Source organism: Ruditapes philippinarum, unplaced genomic scaffold (genome assembly GCF_026571515.1).
Source record: "Ruditapes philippinarum isolate M1 unplaced genomic scaffold, ASM2657151v2 ctg4207_1_1_1_1, whole genome shotgun sequence".
NCBI lineage: Eukaryota > Metazoa > Mollusca > Bivalvia > Venerida > Veneridae > Ruditapes > Ruditapes philippinarum.
Genome location: NW_026854015.1, coordinates 106,615 through 125,546, shown reverse-complemented (window position 1 = coordinate 125,546; position 18,932 = coordinate 106,615). Strand labels below are relative to the sequence as shown.

The window sequence follows — 18,932 nt, the reverse complement described above, 5'->3', positions numbered from 1 at the left end:
AGTTAACTTTAAATTATTCACCATACCTCTTTTAGAATGAGAATTTGTTCTGCCTCCTTCAGAAACTGTAACTGATGTGTCACCAGAATTCTTGGCTTATTCTTCAATATTCCTTGTACAACACTGTAAGAAATCATATAAATCATAGAAAATTTGCAACTTTTTCTAAAACATATCATTAACTTCTTGAACTTCATCTTATGCAACCCTGACAAAATTCTATACATGTTTTGTTTGGTTTAATAGCATACAAACACAATTAAGGTCATATGGCGTTGAAAAAGGAAAGAAGATTTTGGCCTACCTTGGGTGTTACAAACTTAATGTGAAAACCATTATATCTGCTAGAGTTAAGTGATCCATAGACTCCAGAAATGCAAACCTATTGAGTCGCCTCCTAGGATCATGCAGGCCAGTGGGAAAAACAGTGGTTAGACCTTGGCCTCAAGGGAGACAAAAACATGTGAAGAAATTACAGAACTCTTTTCAATGATTCAAGTGAGATGTGGCCAAATGGTTAACATGTTTGCCTCACAAACAAGGAATATAAAGTTGAAGCCCTATTTGAATTACAACCATGTTTCCTCATATCAGACAGGAGCTGGTTACTTCCTAAGTTATAAACGTAACTTGCAAGAGTTTACGTTAAATTTCAGGACATCTCCATTTCAAGCATTTAAAATAATTAGGGTATTAATGAAATTGTTAGGTTTCATAATTAAAAAGACCATAGAGCAACTAAATAAATCCAAAATACTTAAGATTAATAGCTCCTTTATCTGAAAGCAGCTAGTCATGAACAATATACAAAAACTAAAATTACAAACTTTTCAAACAAATGTCTTCCAACAGATGCGTCAACAGCACTGAGTGGATCGTCAAGCAAGTAAACTTCCGCGTCCATATACAGAGCCCGTGCCAAACTTACACGTGCACGCTGACCTCCACTGAGACTTACACCTCGGTCCCCAATCAATGTCATGTCACCATGAGGCATTACATCAATATCCTAAAACAGTTAGATACAATCTTGAGACAGTAGGTATAATTATGGTTGATTATTTTACTAATACTTCGCTTAAAACGTTATTCAGCGGACTGCCGATTTGATATAATTATAACCCAGAGACACCAAATTTGAAAACAAGTCGGGACCACAGTAGTAGCATCGTTATAAGCTGTATATCGTTATAAATGATATCGATACAAGCAATATCATTCTAAGTGGTGTTTACTGTTATACTGTTATAATAAAATTATGTGTTTAAAAATACTACATCACAGTAAGCTAATTATTAACATTTAATAACATATTAACAAGTAATTTAAATCTCTCTCTTTTCTTTCTATATCTGTTTTCATTTAAAGCAGCCCGTCTCCTGGGATTCATATTAAATTTTCATGAAAGTTTTGGAAATGTGTATTTAAAAGTAAAATATTGTGAGGTGAACAAATAAAGTAATTAACATATTGCTATTGGCACTTACAATCCAAGAAAGTTACCAAAATGTGGTCAACATAAATATTATGCAAAAACTGCCCTTACTGCATTAGTAACGCAGTAGAAATATGGTGATAAAATACTGCCAGTCTTAAACCACACATAACATGTAAAATTTAACTTGAATCTTGTATGTTTTTACCTTTCTTAAAATGTTAGTACAACATTTTTCTCAATATTGATTTTCTTGAAATATTTTGGCTCTTGAGAAGGCATGCAGCTTTAAACAATGTCTTACTCTTCAGTGTTATAAAATTTTTTGTTTTTTATACCTTTGTTAATGCACATGCCTTCAGTATTCTGTCATATTTCAGCTTCTCATACTTGTTACCAAATATAATATTCTGACGTAGACTTGCTGAGAACACCCATGGTTGCTGGGATACGTAAGCTATCCGACCTTTCAACTCTATATTTCCTTTCAACAGAGGTAACTCTTTCAATACTGACATAAGTAATGACGACTGCAATCAGAAATAGGAAAAATTATAGATTCTAGAATCACAATATTTCAAATATTAATTTTCAAATAATTTTTTGATGGAAGAAATTTTTGAAAACATTTATGCAAACAACAAAAAGAAATTCATCCAAACAATGCTTGAGTTAATAGGAAAACAGATAAAAGGACATAAAAACATTGATTACTTATTTACTTTTTGTATCTTTGTTGCGAATTTGATTGTCCCTTGTTAATTGAAGTTAGAATTAAACTGCCAGCAGCACAGACTAATAATACATTATTTTGTCATATGTTGCGGTTTCGGATCAGAATATCCGTCACAAAGGGAACAGCCTATGGGCGGGTTCCCATGGGACGGATATTCTGATCCGGACCGCAAACATGTGTCAGATACTTTTTCTTGCATATTCTACCATATTCCATTATATTTTAAATTCTTTACTTTAATAAAACAATTTTCCATTTCCTACTGATTTCTATGAAAATACAACTTCATTCATAAACGTACGTCATCCTAAGCCGGCCATTGTAAAGCACACGACTCAACTGGCACCCCCCATGCCAGATGAAATTTCCAGCATGAGTAAAACTAAAGGAAATGCCAGTCTAATATGCAAGACATAAATATTTACCTTTCCAGCACCAACTGGTCCAATTACAGCCAGTAATTTACCAGGCTCAACTCTTGCAGTAACATTCTGCAAGGTAAACTGTTCAACTTTCTGAAATTATAAAAAAATATATATATCACTTATAAAATATTTTGCTTGTAAAACAACAGGAAACTAAATCTTTAACATTTTGAATATGAATCTGAATTTCTCCAAAAATACTTGGAAGTTTATAACACAAATATGACAGTTTAGAAGGCTAGTTAATAAATACCAATTTGATTTTATTTCTGAAAGTTTTTTTTTGACATGACAGGACTGGAAATAATTTTTCGAGATTAATATTCCATTTGATGTACGTCTAGACCAATAACTTGTGTGCAAAATTTCAGGTCATTTGCTCACATCATTTTTCCAGAATAATTATTTCAATTGTGAAAAATAACCAAAAATTGAAAAGTGTTACAAAAAATTGCAAAAAAATACAATTTTCAATGTATTTTTTTATTATATTTCTTTTTTATCTTTTGCAATCTTTCTGTTTTAAATGTCATAGCTGATCTATGTAAGAAATTAAAATTTTATGTTTTAATGTTAAATGTAACTCATATACAAGCATAATAGTAGGGGTCTGTTTAAACGGGTATGGTCGGTTTTTAAATAAAAACCTGTTAGAAAATTCAATAACCTGTAACCAAGGTTAGTATTTGACTAAGGAGCAGAAAAGTTTTAAATTGATTCTTAATATTACCTTAATTTTTTATGACAAGATATGACAATTATTTGTTTTTTAGTTACTCAGCAATGTACTTTTATCCGATCTGATCGAATACGGTACGACCCTTGGGAAAATAGTTACTCCATATTCGGATATGTATTGTAATCATTTTGAGTACAACAAAATATGAACAAAAATGGCATATCTTGTCATAAAGAAACAAAGTAAATGTTGAATGTCTAAGGCTTTTATTTAAGTATGGTCGGTTAAACGTTTAACACGGTTATTACGTCACCGTTTAAACTGTTAGTATTTTCTCTAACTATGACACCACTACACGATAGTATTTTTATTAATATTACAATAAGATAAATTACCTGGTCCCATCTAGCAGAAACATTGTTAATATCAATAAAACATTCTTTAACAGGTATCTTTTCCTCTGTGATCTTTTGTTCATTTTCAGGAAGTTCATCTAGTTGTAGAAATGTCTGAAAAAGTTATATTTTATTGATTAATATTTGATGTCAACAAATAAATATGTGTAAGAAATATCAATTTGACAGTAAAAAAATAGACACATACATAAACAGCTGGCCAAAAATAGGATTATGTCCTTGACCTTTGAACCTACAGATTCGTAAAATGATGAACTTTGAGTCAGTATGTTGACCTTTGACAATAAACAGAGACTTTTGAATTTGGCCTTTACTTTTCAACCAAATGGACATAATTTAGCTTTTATTTTTTGAACCTACAAATTCCTAAAATGGACAGAAATTCACTTTAGAAGACCTTGAACTTATTGATATCTAAACAGAAATGAAATACAAGTATTCAGTCTTGACCTTTCAACTTACAAAATTCTAAAATCATGTGAAACTTGAAACCTTGACCTTTGACCTACATATCCAAAAAATAAATAAAACCTTAATATTTTAGCCTTTTAACATACAGATTCCTGAAATAAGCTAAAACTATAATTTGTATGGCAATGGATTCTCATAATAATACGAGTTGAAATTATCTCTTACAGTCTTGACCTTTGACCTACAGATTTCTAAAATGTATTGAAATTAATGACCTTTGGTAAAACACAATAGACAGGGACTTTTCCTTTGTTAAAGTTTGTTAAAATATACAAATAATCTCCAAAGTAATGTATAAAGAATTCAAATTAATTAAAAGGAACTTCTAAAACAATGATATTTAAGTTTTAAAATGCTCATAAAAATCGGATGTTACCTTACAAATGTAATAAGACATTATTTACTTCAATAATCACTAAGCAAACAGAAATATTTACAATTATCCTGATTCAGAAGTACTTTATTATTTTCCTTATCATTGAATAAGAAAGCACAAATAATTTGATACTGTTTGAAATTTAAGATATTTTGCATTTTCTTACTAAATAATTACCAGAGCTTATAACAGTCTAGTTATTGAATATTATGCTACATTCTTTTGTATCTTTTGTATTTAGATACTGTTTATGTATTTTAAATATTATATGAATCTTTTTTTTAATTTAGCTTTAAAACTAATTAAGGTATCAATAAAAATTATTTTTCTTTCTTATTTTACTTATTTTTTCAATAGCAATGCTTTAATAATAAAACATGTATATTATTATAAACTACAACAGTCTTTGGCTGCCTTTTAACATTAAAACATTTTGTATTTTATATAATACTCTTGATTATATATGTGTGCTGGGAGAGGGTCTGGTTATTGTTGGTGAAAGATAAATATACTGAGGTGTTAATAACCCTTAAACTGCTGAAACTGAAAGAAAATAGCCTTTGTGTCCTACTCTTAAACTGCTGAAACGTAAAGAGAATTATCTTTGTCCTACTCTTAAACTGCTGAAACGTAGAGAATTATCTTTGTCCTACTCTTAAACTGCTGAAACGTAAAGAGAATAATCTTTGTCCTACTCTTAAACTGCTGAAACTTTTAGAGAATTATCTTTGTCCTACTTTTAAACTGCTGAAATGTAAAGAGAATTATCTTTGTCCTACTCTTAAACTGCTGAAACTTAATGAGAATTATCTTTGTCCTACTTTTAAACTGCTGTAACGTTAAGAGAATAATCTTTGTCCTACTCTTAAACTGCTGAAACGTAAAGAGAATAATCTTTGTCCTACTCTTAAACTGCTGAAACGTTAAGAGAATAATCTTTGTCCTACTCTAAAACTGCTGAAACGTAAAGAGAATTATCTTTGTCCTATTCTTTAAACTGCTGAAATGTTAAGAGAATAATCTTTGTCCTACTCTTAAACTGCTGAAACGTAGAGAATTATCTTTGTCCTACCCTTAAACTGCTGAAACGTAAAGAGAATTAATCTTTGTCTACTCTTAAACTGCTGAAACGTAGAGAATTATCTTTGTCCTACTCTTTGCTAAAGTAATAGATCGAGCCAGGGCCAGCCTGAATTTTCTTGACATTTCACTGTTGGTAGCTTATTCTTATTTTAATACTGAAATCTTTTACCCCTGTAACAAAGTAGATCCAAAAGTGACAAAGTCATGCAACCAGTATAGAGCCAGGCCAGCCTGAACATACATGCAATCTGAACTTTCTAATGATCAACTTTTCATCTTGATATCCCTAAATTTAATAATGGACAGCTCCCAAAAATGGAAACTGGACAAGTCCATTTAAGAAATCCAGCAGGTTAACAGACTTTAAATTGTCTGTTTTAAATTTAAAACAGGGCTTATCCAATACACAAATTCTTACAGAAGGATCTGGCTTAAAAGCATAATAAATACACAATATCATTTTTTTCTTTAAACAAAATATATAATTGCAATATATAATAATCCCACGGCTTTAATTACATGTAATAAAAAGCCTTTTTATAATGGCATAAACCTTTTTTAAACATTTTTCTTTTACTTAAAATTGTATATTTTTTTTTATCATAATCCCCGGATAAAACAGATCCTGGGTCAACTCTGGCCCGCAATTGCGTGCATATTTTCGTTTAAAGGGTTAACCGGTTTTTAAAAATTTTTTGGGCCAAATTTAAAAAATATTTTTAAAAGTATTAAAAAACAATACAATAAAAAATGTACTAAAAAAAATACCTTTCGTTTTTGAAAGCCAAAAATAATTTTAAAAACCCCAAATTTTCTTTTTAGAATTAAAGGGGAAAAGGAAAAAATACATTGTTCTTCCTATGGAAAAAGGGGGCCAGGGTAAAATATTTTGATTTTTGGTTAAATATTTTTGAGGGACAAAAAAGGAATTTCCACGGGAGGTTTTAAACCAAAATTTTAATTAAAAATTTTAAAAATTTTTTTAAATTAATCAATAATTGGAAGGAATAGATAAACATGTAAATGAAACTTAGGATAAATTTATGCTTTTTTTTGAGCGGGTTTTTTAGTATAAAAGTTAAAAGTGGGGGGCAATGTTTTCTTTTTGGTTTAAAAATTTTCCCAAAAAATTTGGGGTTATCTCAGGGGGGGAATGGTGTGAAAAAAGATTTAAAATTTGGGCACACTTTTTTGGTTTTACAGTTTTTAAAGATTTGATTACAGGAAAAATCTTTTAACTATTTTTGGGTTCCCCTTTTAGGGTTAAAAAAAAACAAAACCTCAGTTTTAGCCCTTTTTTAAGATAAATTTTTTTTAAATGGTTTATTTGTATTTCCCAATCTTTGATAATAAAAAACTGCTGTGTTTAAAACTAAAATAAAGGGTTGATCACCTAATTTTTAATTGTTGGATTTGTTTAAATATGATAAATATTTCTTTTTCTTTTTTGTTTTGTATGTCAAACTGAGCAATAAAAATTGATGATAATTAACTTCTGTGATATGACCATTCATTTTATAACTTAAAACTAAAACTTAAAAATTTTGTCAAAATATACTCAGCAATCGGGAAAATTTTAAAGTTAAAATAATAACAAATTTTAAAAGCCCCAAAATTTATAAATTTAAAATTTTTCTCAAATCGGGCCCGGGGCATTATAAAAAAGAAAATTTTAATGTTTTAACTCTTTTTGGCAGTCTTGTTCAAAGTGCCCAGATTAAATTTTCCCAATTATTGCTTATTTTTAAAATAAAAAATATCCAGGGTTTCTTTTACGGGCGGGGGCCATTAAAACCAGACAAGGGGACCAAAGGCCCATTAAACCAGAAAAGGGGGGACACAAGGCCCTTTAAAACAGAACAAGGGGACAAAAAGGACCTTTTAAACAGAAAAGGGGCCAGGAAATTCAACAACAAGGATGGGGTGTTACAAAAAAAGGGCGGGAACAATTGACTTCCCCCTGAGCACAGTGGAAAAGGGTAAGCTTGAAAGGATTTAAAATTTAAGGAAACCAAAATAAAACTCAAAATTTTTTAAAAATTTCCCTGAAACCCTGTCTATTGTACCTTAAACTGGGGGACAAACGTACACATTTAAAAAAAATCAGGCCCCAAAAAATCCATTCCACAATTTATTAATATAGGGGGTGAGAACTTTAGCCCGTCCCTAGGCAGTATAGGCCCCTAAAAAAAAAATGAATCGGGGTTTCTTTGGGTTACAAAAAAGAATGTTTTTAGTGCATATACCTTAGGGGATACCACACATAAAAGGCAGAACAAGTTTTTAATAATTTCCTTATACTCATGTAAAATTTTACAAAAAAGGGGAATGCTTCAATAAACCTTAAATTTTTAACCCTTTCCCAAAACCCTGTTTGGAGCCAAAAAAAAATTAGCTTTTTTTGCCCCCCAAAAAATTTGGGGGGTAATATTCCAGAACAATCTGTTTTTGTTTAATAGCTTTGTTTTCCTTTTTTGTTTTTTTGATATAAAATATACCAAAAAAATTTTTAAATAGCCCTTTAAAAATTTCAAAGTGTTCCAATTTCAAAGCTTTCAAAAGTAAAAGCGTTACAAGTAAAAGCGTTAAAAGTAAAGCTTTCCCAAAGTCAAAAGCTTTCCCAAAAGAAAAAATACCCCAAATTTTCCAAAGTGTTTAAAAAATCAAAGTGTTCCGAATTTCAAAGCTTTCCAACCCAGTTTTCCAATTTAAAAAATTCCCAAAAGTAAAAGAATCCAAAGTAAAAGGCTTTTCAAAGTCAAAAAAAACCCTTTACAAAAAATCTGGGGTTTAAATTAAAAGTTTAATTGTTTAATATAATGACTCATAAATTTAGGTTGGTTGAATTTAGAAAAATTTTTAATTTCATTCAATCTACCAAAAACCTCACCATCGATTTTAAATTTCGACTGATCAAAAATTTTTCAAACTTTTTTTTTCAATTCAGGAAAAGGATAATTAGGGAAAAAAAAAATAATATCAATTTTTTTTAATCAAATTTTTTTTCCCTCCTTTTTTTAAATATATTTTTTTAATGTCCACATTCCCCAGATCCCAAAATTGTATGTGTATATAAATATATATATACATTTATTATATTACATTAAAAATATTCAGGGTGGGGTTTTTTTTAAAAAAAGGGAAAAAAAAGGATGTATTTGGAGGGTGGAGCACAGCATTTTACAACTTTCTTTAATTTTTAAAATTTTTTTGAATCTAGCAAAAAGCAAGCTTATATGAAACACTAATATCTTTTTCCCTCTTAACCCTTTAAATTTAACCTGCCCTTTTGGGGGGGGAACGTTTTTAACCTTTTTAAACCCTGCGGCCAAGTTCAGCTGGACTTTTCCAAATTCCCAATTGTATCAGGGTTTCCATGTTTGCATTTGGTTAAGTACTTATACTGAAATTTTTTAACCTATAAAGGGAGGGGGAAATAAACCCAGGGTTTTTGTTAAAGTTTTGAAAGTTTTGGACAATATTTTTAAAGAAAATGAGCATTAAGGAGGAAAGGAAAAAAAATTGGGGAAAGCAATACCCCTTTCATGATAAAAAAAGAAATAAGCATTAAATGTATTCTCAGGGTTCTTTAATCTTGGGAAATTTCTAAAGCAGGAAACAACTTTAACAACTTTGCAAATGCTATACCTAAAAAAATTTATTCATCTATAAAAACCCAAAAAAATTAAAATGAAATTTGTTTTTATTATAAGAAGAAAATTTTCCCTCTATTTTGCAGGGTTTACTTTTGTTTCAAAAAGACGGGTAATCTTTTCCAAATATTAATTACAGACAATGCTTTTATTTGCAGAAAAACAATGGAAGAACAGAAAACCCCAGTTTTTGTTTGGTCCATGGTTTTTAAAAAACCCAAAGGGTTTTTTAAAAGGGACAAAAACAAAAAGGAAAATTAAAATCTTGTAAGGGATACCCAAGGGAAATAAGGGAAATTTTAACTCAAACCTTTGTTTGCCCTTTAAAATTTTTCTTTACCTGACGGGCAAAAAATTAAAAAAAAATTTTTTTAAAATGTTTTTTTAAACAAGTTTAAAAAAATTTTTAATCTTTAATGTCCCAATACATTGTTATGTTTTTAAAACCTTTTTTTGGTTAAAACCTGTGTTATTTCGTATCACCAATTTTGTTAAAAATAAAAACCATTTTTTTAATATTTTCGATTTTTTATTTATAATATAAATTTTATATTTTATAGATATATATATATTATATATTATATATATATATTTTTTAATTTTAATTTTATAAGGCATTTGACAACCGAAACTTTGTATTATATCCCAGATGTATAAAATTTGTAATGGGGTGTCTTTAATTTTAAATTAATAGAAATTTGCCCCCCATTAGCTCTTTTTTTAAAGCTGGGTCAATACAAAAACAAAGGGCCTTTAAAAAAACCCCCCTCTGTCAAAAATTTAGCAATAGAAATTTTAATCCAAAAACACTCCTAAAGGGCCCTTTAAACAAAAAAAATTAAAAAATTTTAAAGGGGACTCAACTGAGTTTTAAATCAAACAAAAAAGGGGGTTTGGAAATTTTTTTTGTTTTTTTGTTGTGTCCCCAAAAGATGAACTCAAATAACTTGTTTTTGAAAAAATTTTCAAGGAATCATTTGTTTTTTCCCCTTTTTTTTCCAAAATTTTTTATTTTATTTACAAATGGATGAAAATGTAAATTTTTTAAAAATTATTTTTACCCCAAAAAGGGGTTAAGAAGGGCCCCAAAAAACTATTTTTTTAAATTCAATTTTGATAGATCTTATATCTTTTTAATTTTCTTTTGCAAAAATTTCTTCTGTATTTTAAAATATCGAGTTTGATCTATCTAAGGAATTTCTCAAATTTTTATGTTTTTATTATGGTTGGACTTAAAGTTGCGGAGTTTTCTTTAACTACTACAGCTTTTAGCATTATAGTAGCATCCATTATATATAACTATCAGCAGTAACAATACAATGAGCCAAGCAAAAATTCTGCAGGTACCTTCAGTGTATATTATAAAATGAATTAAGTTACATGAAAAATTGACCCAGTTGATGTGTCTGAATAACATTTACACATATGATAACATGGGAACAACAGAAAAGCGCCATAATAGCAGCTAGTAAGTCAACCCTTCAAAAAATCAAGCTCATAAGATGAAAGGAGAAAAGGGGTTTTTTTACATTTTATATAATTAAGTTACCTTATACATTGTGAACGGATGATGATTCAAGTAGAAAAGTTTATGAAAGGGGACGGGTTTTTATTTTGGGTTTTAATTTTCTTTTTTTAAATTTTAATTTGAGAAGAGTTGAGTAAAAGGAGATTCCCATAAAAATTTTAAATTTGGGAAATTTGCCGGGGTTTCCTTTCATTTTTAAAGTTAATGTTTAAAAATATTTAAAAAAATATTACCTTCACTATTTTGGGGTAAAATCAGTGCCCACCCCCGGGCCAAAAAAAGTTCCCCTGTCTAATGAAACCTCTAATATAAAAAAAAGGGTACCAAAAAAATAAATAAAAAACTCTTGTAAACCAAAAAATTTAAATATTAATCTTAAAAAAACCCTGCCTATTCAATAAATTTAAAAAAATTATAATACCTTTAAAAAAACACTTTTTTAACAAGACCCATCATTTTAAGGGGCCCAAATTTCTATTTTTTTTCCTTTTTTTAAAAATCAAACACACTGGGGAAGGGAAAATTTGAAAAAAAATTAAATTAGCCCTACCCAAGAAAAACTTTTCTTTGTACAAAAAAAAAATTAAAGTTTAAATATTAAACCTTGACGCCCTTTTTAAAAAGTCACATCTGATTTAAATCATTTTCAAAAATTTACTTTTGTCCAAAAAGAATCAAGTCCAATATAAATAACAAAGTTTTTAAATTTAAAGAAATTAAAATTAATTTGACTTTGACAGTTTTTGGTTCTTTATTTTCCAAGTATAAATCAAGTTTTTAAATTTAAAATCTGTAAAAAAAATAACAAAAAAACCCAAATTTAATTAAAAAATCAATTTTTTTGCCCTTGAAGGTAAAGGGTTTCCAAAAAAAGGGCCCGGTTCATTTTTTAAATTTATTCTCACAAATGTTTTAACCCAACAGGGATCAAAACCCGGGACCCTCCGAAAAATGTACCCCGGCTTTTACGGACTGAGCTACCCGGGCCGTAAATACACACTATCTTCCCCTTTAAAAAAGTAAACCCGGTTCTGAACTGGTACACATGGGAAAAGAACTTTAAGCCTAAAAAAATTTCATGACTAACTTCTTTTCATTTACCCTCAATTCTATAGCTCACTCGGGACCTTCTGAAAGAAAGCGGGACGGGTTAAAAAAATTTGGCATCCCCAAAACCCAGCTTTTCCACAACAAGAAAAATTTAAGGGAAAATAGCAGGGGAACACCTGGCTGGTCTAGAGGTTTTTTAAAAAACCAGAGAGCAAATATGAGAAAAAAGCAAAAATTATCAATCGTGTTTTCAAAATAAAAATGATATAAACTGGGGGTTTAACTTGGAGCAATGATTTTGTTCAGAAATTTTTTTTAAAAATTCAGACCTGTAAAAATAAATCAATGTAAAGAACATGCCTACACCAAACTGCAAAGATTTTATTGTTTGTTTTTTTACAAGAAACAGTCAAGTCCTAAGTAAGAATTTATTCCTGAAAAAATAATAAAATACTCATTATTTCAATAAAATTTTTATTTGCACCATTAAAATTTCAAGCACTCATCCCTACAAGAAATCACAATTTTCTCAGATGAAAAGATCCAATTTGTGCTGGAATTCTATCACAACATATAAAATCAACCAATACTTCATATGATTGTCTTCAAACTACCTCTTTGAAAAAACACAGACTTAAAGGTAATTACTAAACAAGTATCCTCAACCAAGAGCTAACCTAAGATTATAGTGGTACATTGTATTACATAGAACACGATATCTTAAGTATAACATTTCTTTGAAAACCCCAAGTTACTAGAAACCATAGCTTTTTAAAAAATTTGGCACACAATCAAATCCCAATAGGGGATTTTCACAAAAAAAGGTCAATTGGGGTTTTTATAAAAATTTTGAAAGAATTTAAAATTTTAAATTGTTCAGTTTAATTTTCCCATTTGATGTAAAGAGAATTTAACGAATAATTTGTTTTGTAAAATTTTTTTGATCTTTCCCCTCTTTCCCCTTTTTCAGAAAATTTAAATAATCAAATCTTTACTCTTCATTTTTCAAATTTTTGAAAACCCAAAAATCAACTGAGAATAGAAAAAAATTTATGGTTTTCGGGGTTTTTTTTAAAATAATCTTTTTGTTTTTTTTTAATTTTTAATTAACCAGCTTAATAGAAAACCTTATATTAAAACCTTTCCTTGCCCAATACAATGACCAACATGAATTCTGCGGGCGTACCTTCAGTGGATATCACAAAATGAATTGAGTTACATGAAAAATTAACAAAGTGTCAGAATAACATTTACACATACGATAACATAGGAACAATAAGAAAGCGCCATATAGCAGCTAGTTCCCTTAATCAAGTCAAGCTGAAGATACAAGCTGAGGAAAAGGGACAATTTAATTTGATTTTAATTAATTTTACTTAATAAATTGTTAACAGACTGATGAACTTAAATAGATAAGATATGTATGAGAAAGGTGTATCCTGTCAAGATAAGTTGAGTCAAAGAATAGTTGCATGGAAAATTTTCAACTGATGCCTGTGTTCCTTTTATTTTTAGTTAATGTTTAAAAATATTTCCCAAAATCATTACCTTTACCAAGATATAATCAGTGACCCCTGCCACCCCCCCCCACCTAAAAAATGTACCCCACCCCAAAAATGTACCCTCTAATGTACCTCTAATATAATAAAAGGTACCAGTAAAAACCAATACAAACTCTTGTCACCAACAATTTAAAAATCAATCTTACAAAAAGCCTGTCTAATACAAACATTAAAAGATTATAATACCCTTATTTCACCACACATTTACACGTTTAAATAACAAGAGCCATCACCTAACTAAGACCATACTCGACTTTTTCCTATTATTAAAATCAAACACATCAAACGAAGAAAATTGTAGCAAGGACTATCCTAGAAAAAAAAATTTCTTGTACAAAATAAAATTCAAATTTCATGTTTTGCCATTGACGGTCAAGTTCTTTTAGGTCACATCTGAATTAACCATCATGTCAGATTTGTTATAATTGTTCTTTTGTCTACAAAAAAATGAAGTCCATAGATTAATAACAAAGTAGTGAAGATTTAAAAAAAAAATTACAATAATTTGACTTTGACAGTAAAGGTCGATTAAAGGTCAGTCAAACCAGAATAATAATTCAACATGTTGCATTTGTCATATGTGTTCTTTTGTCCAAGTATAAATCAAGTTTAAATCAAATCTGTAAATAAATAACAAAGTTATAACAATTAATCAAATATCAATAATTTGACCTTAAAAGTCAAGGTCAAATAAGGTCATGGTCATGTTTGAATTAATGGCATACTGGTTTTGTCAGATTCTTTTTTTTAAGCATAAATCAAATAAATGAAGTAATGACAATCTAAGCTAAATTAAATATATGACCTTGATGGTCAAGGTCTTTAATAGGTCAATGTCATGTCTCAATTATTAATATGTCAGTTTTGTTCCAATTATAAGTCAAATCTATAAATTATGAACATTAAAGTTAAGGCCAATTGAAGCAAAATTCACTAATTTGACCTTTAGTGTCAAGGTCAATTTAAGGTCAAGTTAAATCAAATTTTCTTCAATATATTGTCCCAAGAATTGTTGTAACCAAATATGAAGATAATACATTCATTACTTTAACCCATTACACGATATACCCCCTTTTAATGCCTTTTTCACCCTCCCCCTTTTCTGTTGTCTCAAATGGTGAAAAATTGCCTTATTTAGCCCCCCAACACTAGTTTTTGTTTGAAAAATGTTGTTTAAAAAAGTGACCACTTTTTCGGGCCACCCCCTATCCAAAAGATACATCAGGGGGTTGCCAGAAGGGGGATGTGCACCCTTCTGTTTGGAGGGTTTGAAGGGGGCGGCTAAGTCCCCCTCATCGCCAAGAAAATTTTGGACTTGTGAGAGGCTAAAAATGACTCTATCTTAATCCATTGAGAAGTTGCAGAACTTTGAAATCAATTTTGATTGAAAAAATCAAACGCAAAATAGTGATTTTTGGCAATTTTGAGATGTCCCCTCGTTGCCATGGTAACAGGAAATTTAAGACTGAGCACATTGTTACAAAGTCAATAGTCCAGTCAACATTTGTGCCAAGTTTGATTAGTATTGAAGCAGTTTTCATTGTTTTATAGCAATTTGAACTTGTAACGGGAGACTTTCCAATGAAAACAGCCATTTTTCACAAAATGCTCATGCAGTAATGGGCTAATGAAAAAAATAAAAAATTCTACAAAAAAACAACAATTTTTCTTCAAATATATATGTTAGGCCATGTTTAACCATCGAAAAACAAGATTTTGGGTAATTTCAGGTATTTTCATCATTTTCTGTTAACCCATTACACGATATACACGCCTTTTAATGCCTTTTTCACCCACCCCCAATTTTTCTGTTGTCTCAAATGGTGAAAAAATGCCTTATTTAGGCCCCCAACACTAGTTTTTGTTTGAGAAATGTTGTTTAAAAAAAGTGACCACTTTTTCGGCTCGCCCCCTTTCTAAAAGATACATCAGGGGGTGCCAGAAGGTGGATTTGCCCCCTTCTGTTTGAGGGGTTTGAAGGGGGGCGGTAGTCCCCCTCATCGCCAAGAAAATTTTGGACTTGTGAGAGGCTAAAAATGACCCAAGATCGATCATAAGGTAACATGTAACCAACGCTGAAAAGCCTTTGACTCTATCTTAATCCATTGAGAAGTTGCAGAACTTTGAAATCAATTTTGATTGAAAAAATCAAACGCAAAATAGTGATTTTTGGCAATTTTGAGATGTCCCCTCGTTGCCATGGTAACAGGAAATTTAAGACTGAGCACGTTGTTACAAAGTGACTGGTCCAGTCAACATTTGTGCCATGTTTGATTAGTATTGAAGCAGTTTTCATAGTTTTATAGCAATTTGAACTTGTAACGGGAGACTTTTCAATGAAAACAGCCATTTTTCACAAAATGCTTATGCAGTAATGTGTTAAGTAATACCCAATTATAGCAAAAGGGAAAAACATTTGACTTTGGGAAGTAAAGGGTCTTTTATATTTTAAAGGGTCAAGTTCCACAAACAAACTTTGTGGCCCTTAAAGGGAATAAAAGAAAATCCTTTTAAAATAAAAAAAATTGTTGGCCAACGGGCTTGGGAATAGCTCCTTTTTTTCTTCAAAAAGGTAGGGTTTAAAAATTTTTTGGCTTGCTTTTTTGCTGATATTGCTATTTTTTTTAAATTTTTCTTTAAATTATTATTTTTTTGGGGTCTTTTACATAATTTTTAGGATTTTTATTTTCGCCCTTCCTTTTTTTCAAAGGGAAAAAATTTTTGCCCCCTTTTAATAGAAATTCATCATATAGGTTTTTTGCCCCATCTTAATTTTTGTAAAACGAAAATTTAAAAGGAAACTTTGTTTCAGGTTGAAAAAAATGTGCACCCTAACGGGCCCTCGAACCCAGGCCCCTCAGAATAATGAAAACCGGGCTCAAACTGACTGAGCTTTCGGCCGCATACCCCTATCCCCCCTAAATGGGTAAAAGTTCAAAACCCATAAACCACAAGAAAGAACCACCCCAAAAAAACCCCCCTAAAAAAAAAAAATTTTATCATAAAGCTAACTTTCCCTTTTCATTCCCTAAAATTTTCCCCCCAGCCTTTCACCCTGATTTTGCAGTAAAAAGGGGACGGGTAAAAAATGCTTTCTCCAAACCAGGATTTTCACAAAAAAGAAAAAATTAAGGAAAATAGCAGTAAAACCCCAAGCTGGTCTGCAGAGGTTGCATTTTAAACACAAGAGAAGCAAATATGGCAATAAGCACAATTCGATGGCTGAACGCAACACTGGTCTAACTTGATATTTACAAAATTTCAAGGAGGCTATAAAAACTTCATCAATTCTATAAATTGGACATTTTTGTTATTATTTTTAGATCTTTATATCCATAAAAGTTAAAATTTCAGTTAAAAGGAGTTTCATAAATTATTATTGTTAAATAAAAAAGATATTTGAAAAGATATGAGTTAGATCAGTTTTCCATGTATAAATCACAAAATTTCAATAACAGATTTTCAGCAAAACTGGTCTAACTTGACTTAGCCCTATGTTGCATTTACAAAATGGGTTCAACAAGGCCAAAAGTATAATAAATTAGTGCTATGTTTGAAAAAATAAGATGATATAATAGAAAACAGCTGTAACTTTAACCATATTTTAGTATGTTTTTAAAAGAAAACAATTTTTTTAGATTGACATGTTAATTAATACAAAATTGACAAATATTTGCATCATATATTAGAAATCAGACAATCTTAAAATAGTCAATTGTTTTATTACATAATTATAAGTTTTAAAAAAAATCTAATTATAAAGTTTCAGTTTGGATTGAATGGTTTGAAGACAAGATCAGATTTTTTTTTATAAAGCATTATTCAATGTAACATTAAATTGAAGCACATACTCATAACTGAAAAATAGAAGCATGTATATAAAACTTGCAACTCTTAGAAAACACTGGCAATTTTATTCAAAATGAATCAAATGTTTGCCTATTGGATCTTCATTTATATTTTCAAGTTTATTTATATAGTCAGGATTTCAAGTAAAATGTTTAGGAACATTTTGCATAAACTAAGCTGATCTCTCCAAGTTGCCAAAGAAAAAACTTTTGCCTCTCTTTGTAATTTAATTGGCATGGCACTTGTATCTAAAGCTTTGTCCACCTCAAATCCTTTGTCATCATCTGTTATACTCAATTTTTTGTCAGATTTTTAAACATAATTTTTTCCCATATTCCTATTACAGTAATTCATTACATTTTTCTTTTATCTATTATCATTCTTACTTTTTTATCTAATATTTTCCCCATTTAATAACTATTTTCTATATTACATAAACTTTAATTTTAACCATTCCCTTCTTGCCAGCACTCATTACCAGCATAATGATATCAAAAACCCTAATTTCACCTTCAAATTGATTAACAGCATTTTTATCACCATCATCATTCTTGGCTCTTATATAAACAGCATTGTCTCCACTAGCCCTTATTAACCAACATTACTATTCTGAGTACTCATCTCACCACCATTATCTTCCTCACCACCTATATAAGCAGCATTGCCACCAAATTAGACCTCATTACATTAGTTTTGTCATCAATCACACTTTTATCACCAGCATTGTCATCCTCAGCACTTACATAACCAGCATATTCCCCTCTAACTACAATTATAATATCACCAGTATTGTCCCCACTAACCCTTATATATACCTGCATTGTCCCCACTAACTAAAATATCAGTAACAGTGTCAGACTGTCCCCACTTAAACACTCATATTTTCCAGCATTGTTCTCACTTACTATAATATCATCAGCATTGTCCAAACTAACCCTCATCACCAGCATTGTCCCCATTTACTATGATATCACCAGTTTTGTCCCCATTTACTATGATGTCACCATCATTGTCCCATCTATGATTCAGAAAGCATTGTCTCCACTATTACCCTCTTTATCAGCATTGGCCCCACTAAATATAATATATCACCAGCATTGTCCCCCCTTTTTTTTTAAACATTTCTTTTCTTGTTGGGTTTTATGTCTCACTTACACAGTAGAGGTTTTATGGCAATACTCCAGCTTTCCCAGTGGAGGAAGACCTCAAGTACCCAAGTTCTGTTGCTTCATGTTTGTAACACCCCAGGTTAACTTATAAGGAATTAACTTAGCCTATAAGGAATTCACACCGGCTGCCGGTACAGACTGGAATATCTAACTTGACTGGTAAAGAGACTGCCGAGTTTCCGTTACACAGTTACCTGAGAGCAAGATATTCTTGTCTGTGACAACAGCTTGTGTTTGATTTTTTTTCTCGCATATTACATATTAGTGATATTTCGTAAAGAAATTACGATAACTAAAACTTTCATTTAGCACTTTTCTCGTATAGTAGCGTATGACTTTACAACTTCATTTGTTAAGGCAAAATGATGTCATCTTTCGAACGCAATTCATTCATAAAAGGCGCTATGGAATGACATCATTTAAAAACATTGACTTGTCCTACATGGGGGATGTTAGACAGGCTTTTTCTAGCACCGGTGTAAACAGTAGATAATCCTATC

At 30.3% G+C, this 18,932-nt stretch overlaps 1 protein-coding gene across 5 annotated transcripts in view; it reads right to left on the bottom strand.

Annotated features, from left to right (window-relative positions):
• Positions 1 to 18,932, bottom strand: part of LOC132738682 (ATP-binding cassette sub-family C member 4-like) — a 102,198-nt gene that overhangs the window by 23,207 nt on the left and 60,059 nt on the right. For all 5 annotated transcript variants that reach the window (XM_060726265.1, XM_060726267.1, XM_060726264.1 and 2 more), the window contains 5 exons: positions 3,671 to 3,784; positions 2,597 to 2,686; positions 1,774 to 1,965; positions 828 to 1,009; positions 27 to 123 (listed from right to left, as the gene is read on the bottom strand). In XM_060726265.1, the coding sequence (XP_060582248.1) occupies positions 27 to 123; positions 828 to 1,009; positions 1,774 to 1,965; positions 2,597 to 2,686; positions 3,671 to 3,784 (675 nt within the window). The remainder of the gene's footprint in view (positions 1 to 26; positions 124 to 827; positions 1,010 to 1,773; positions 1,966 to 2,596; positions 2,687 to 3,670; positions 3,785 to 18,932) is intronic.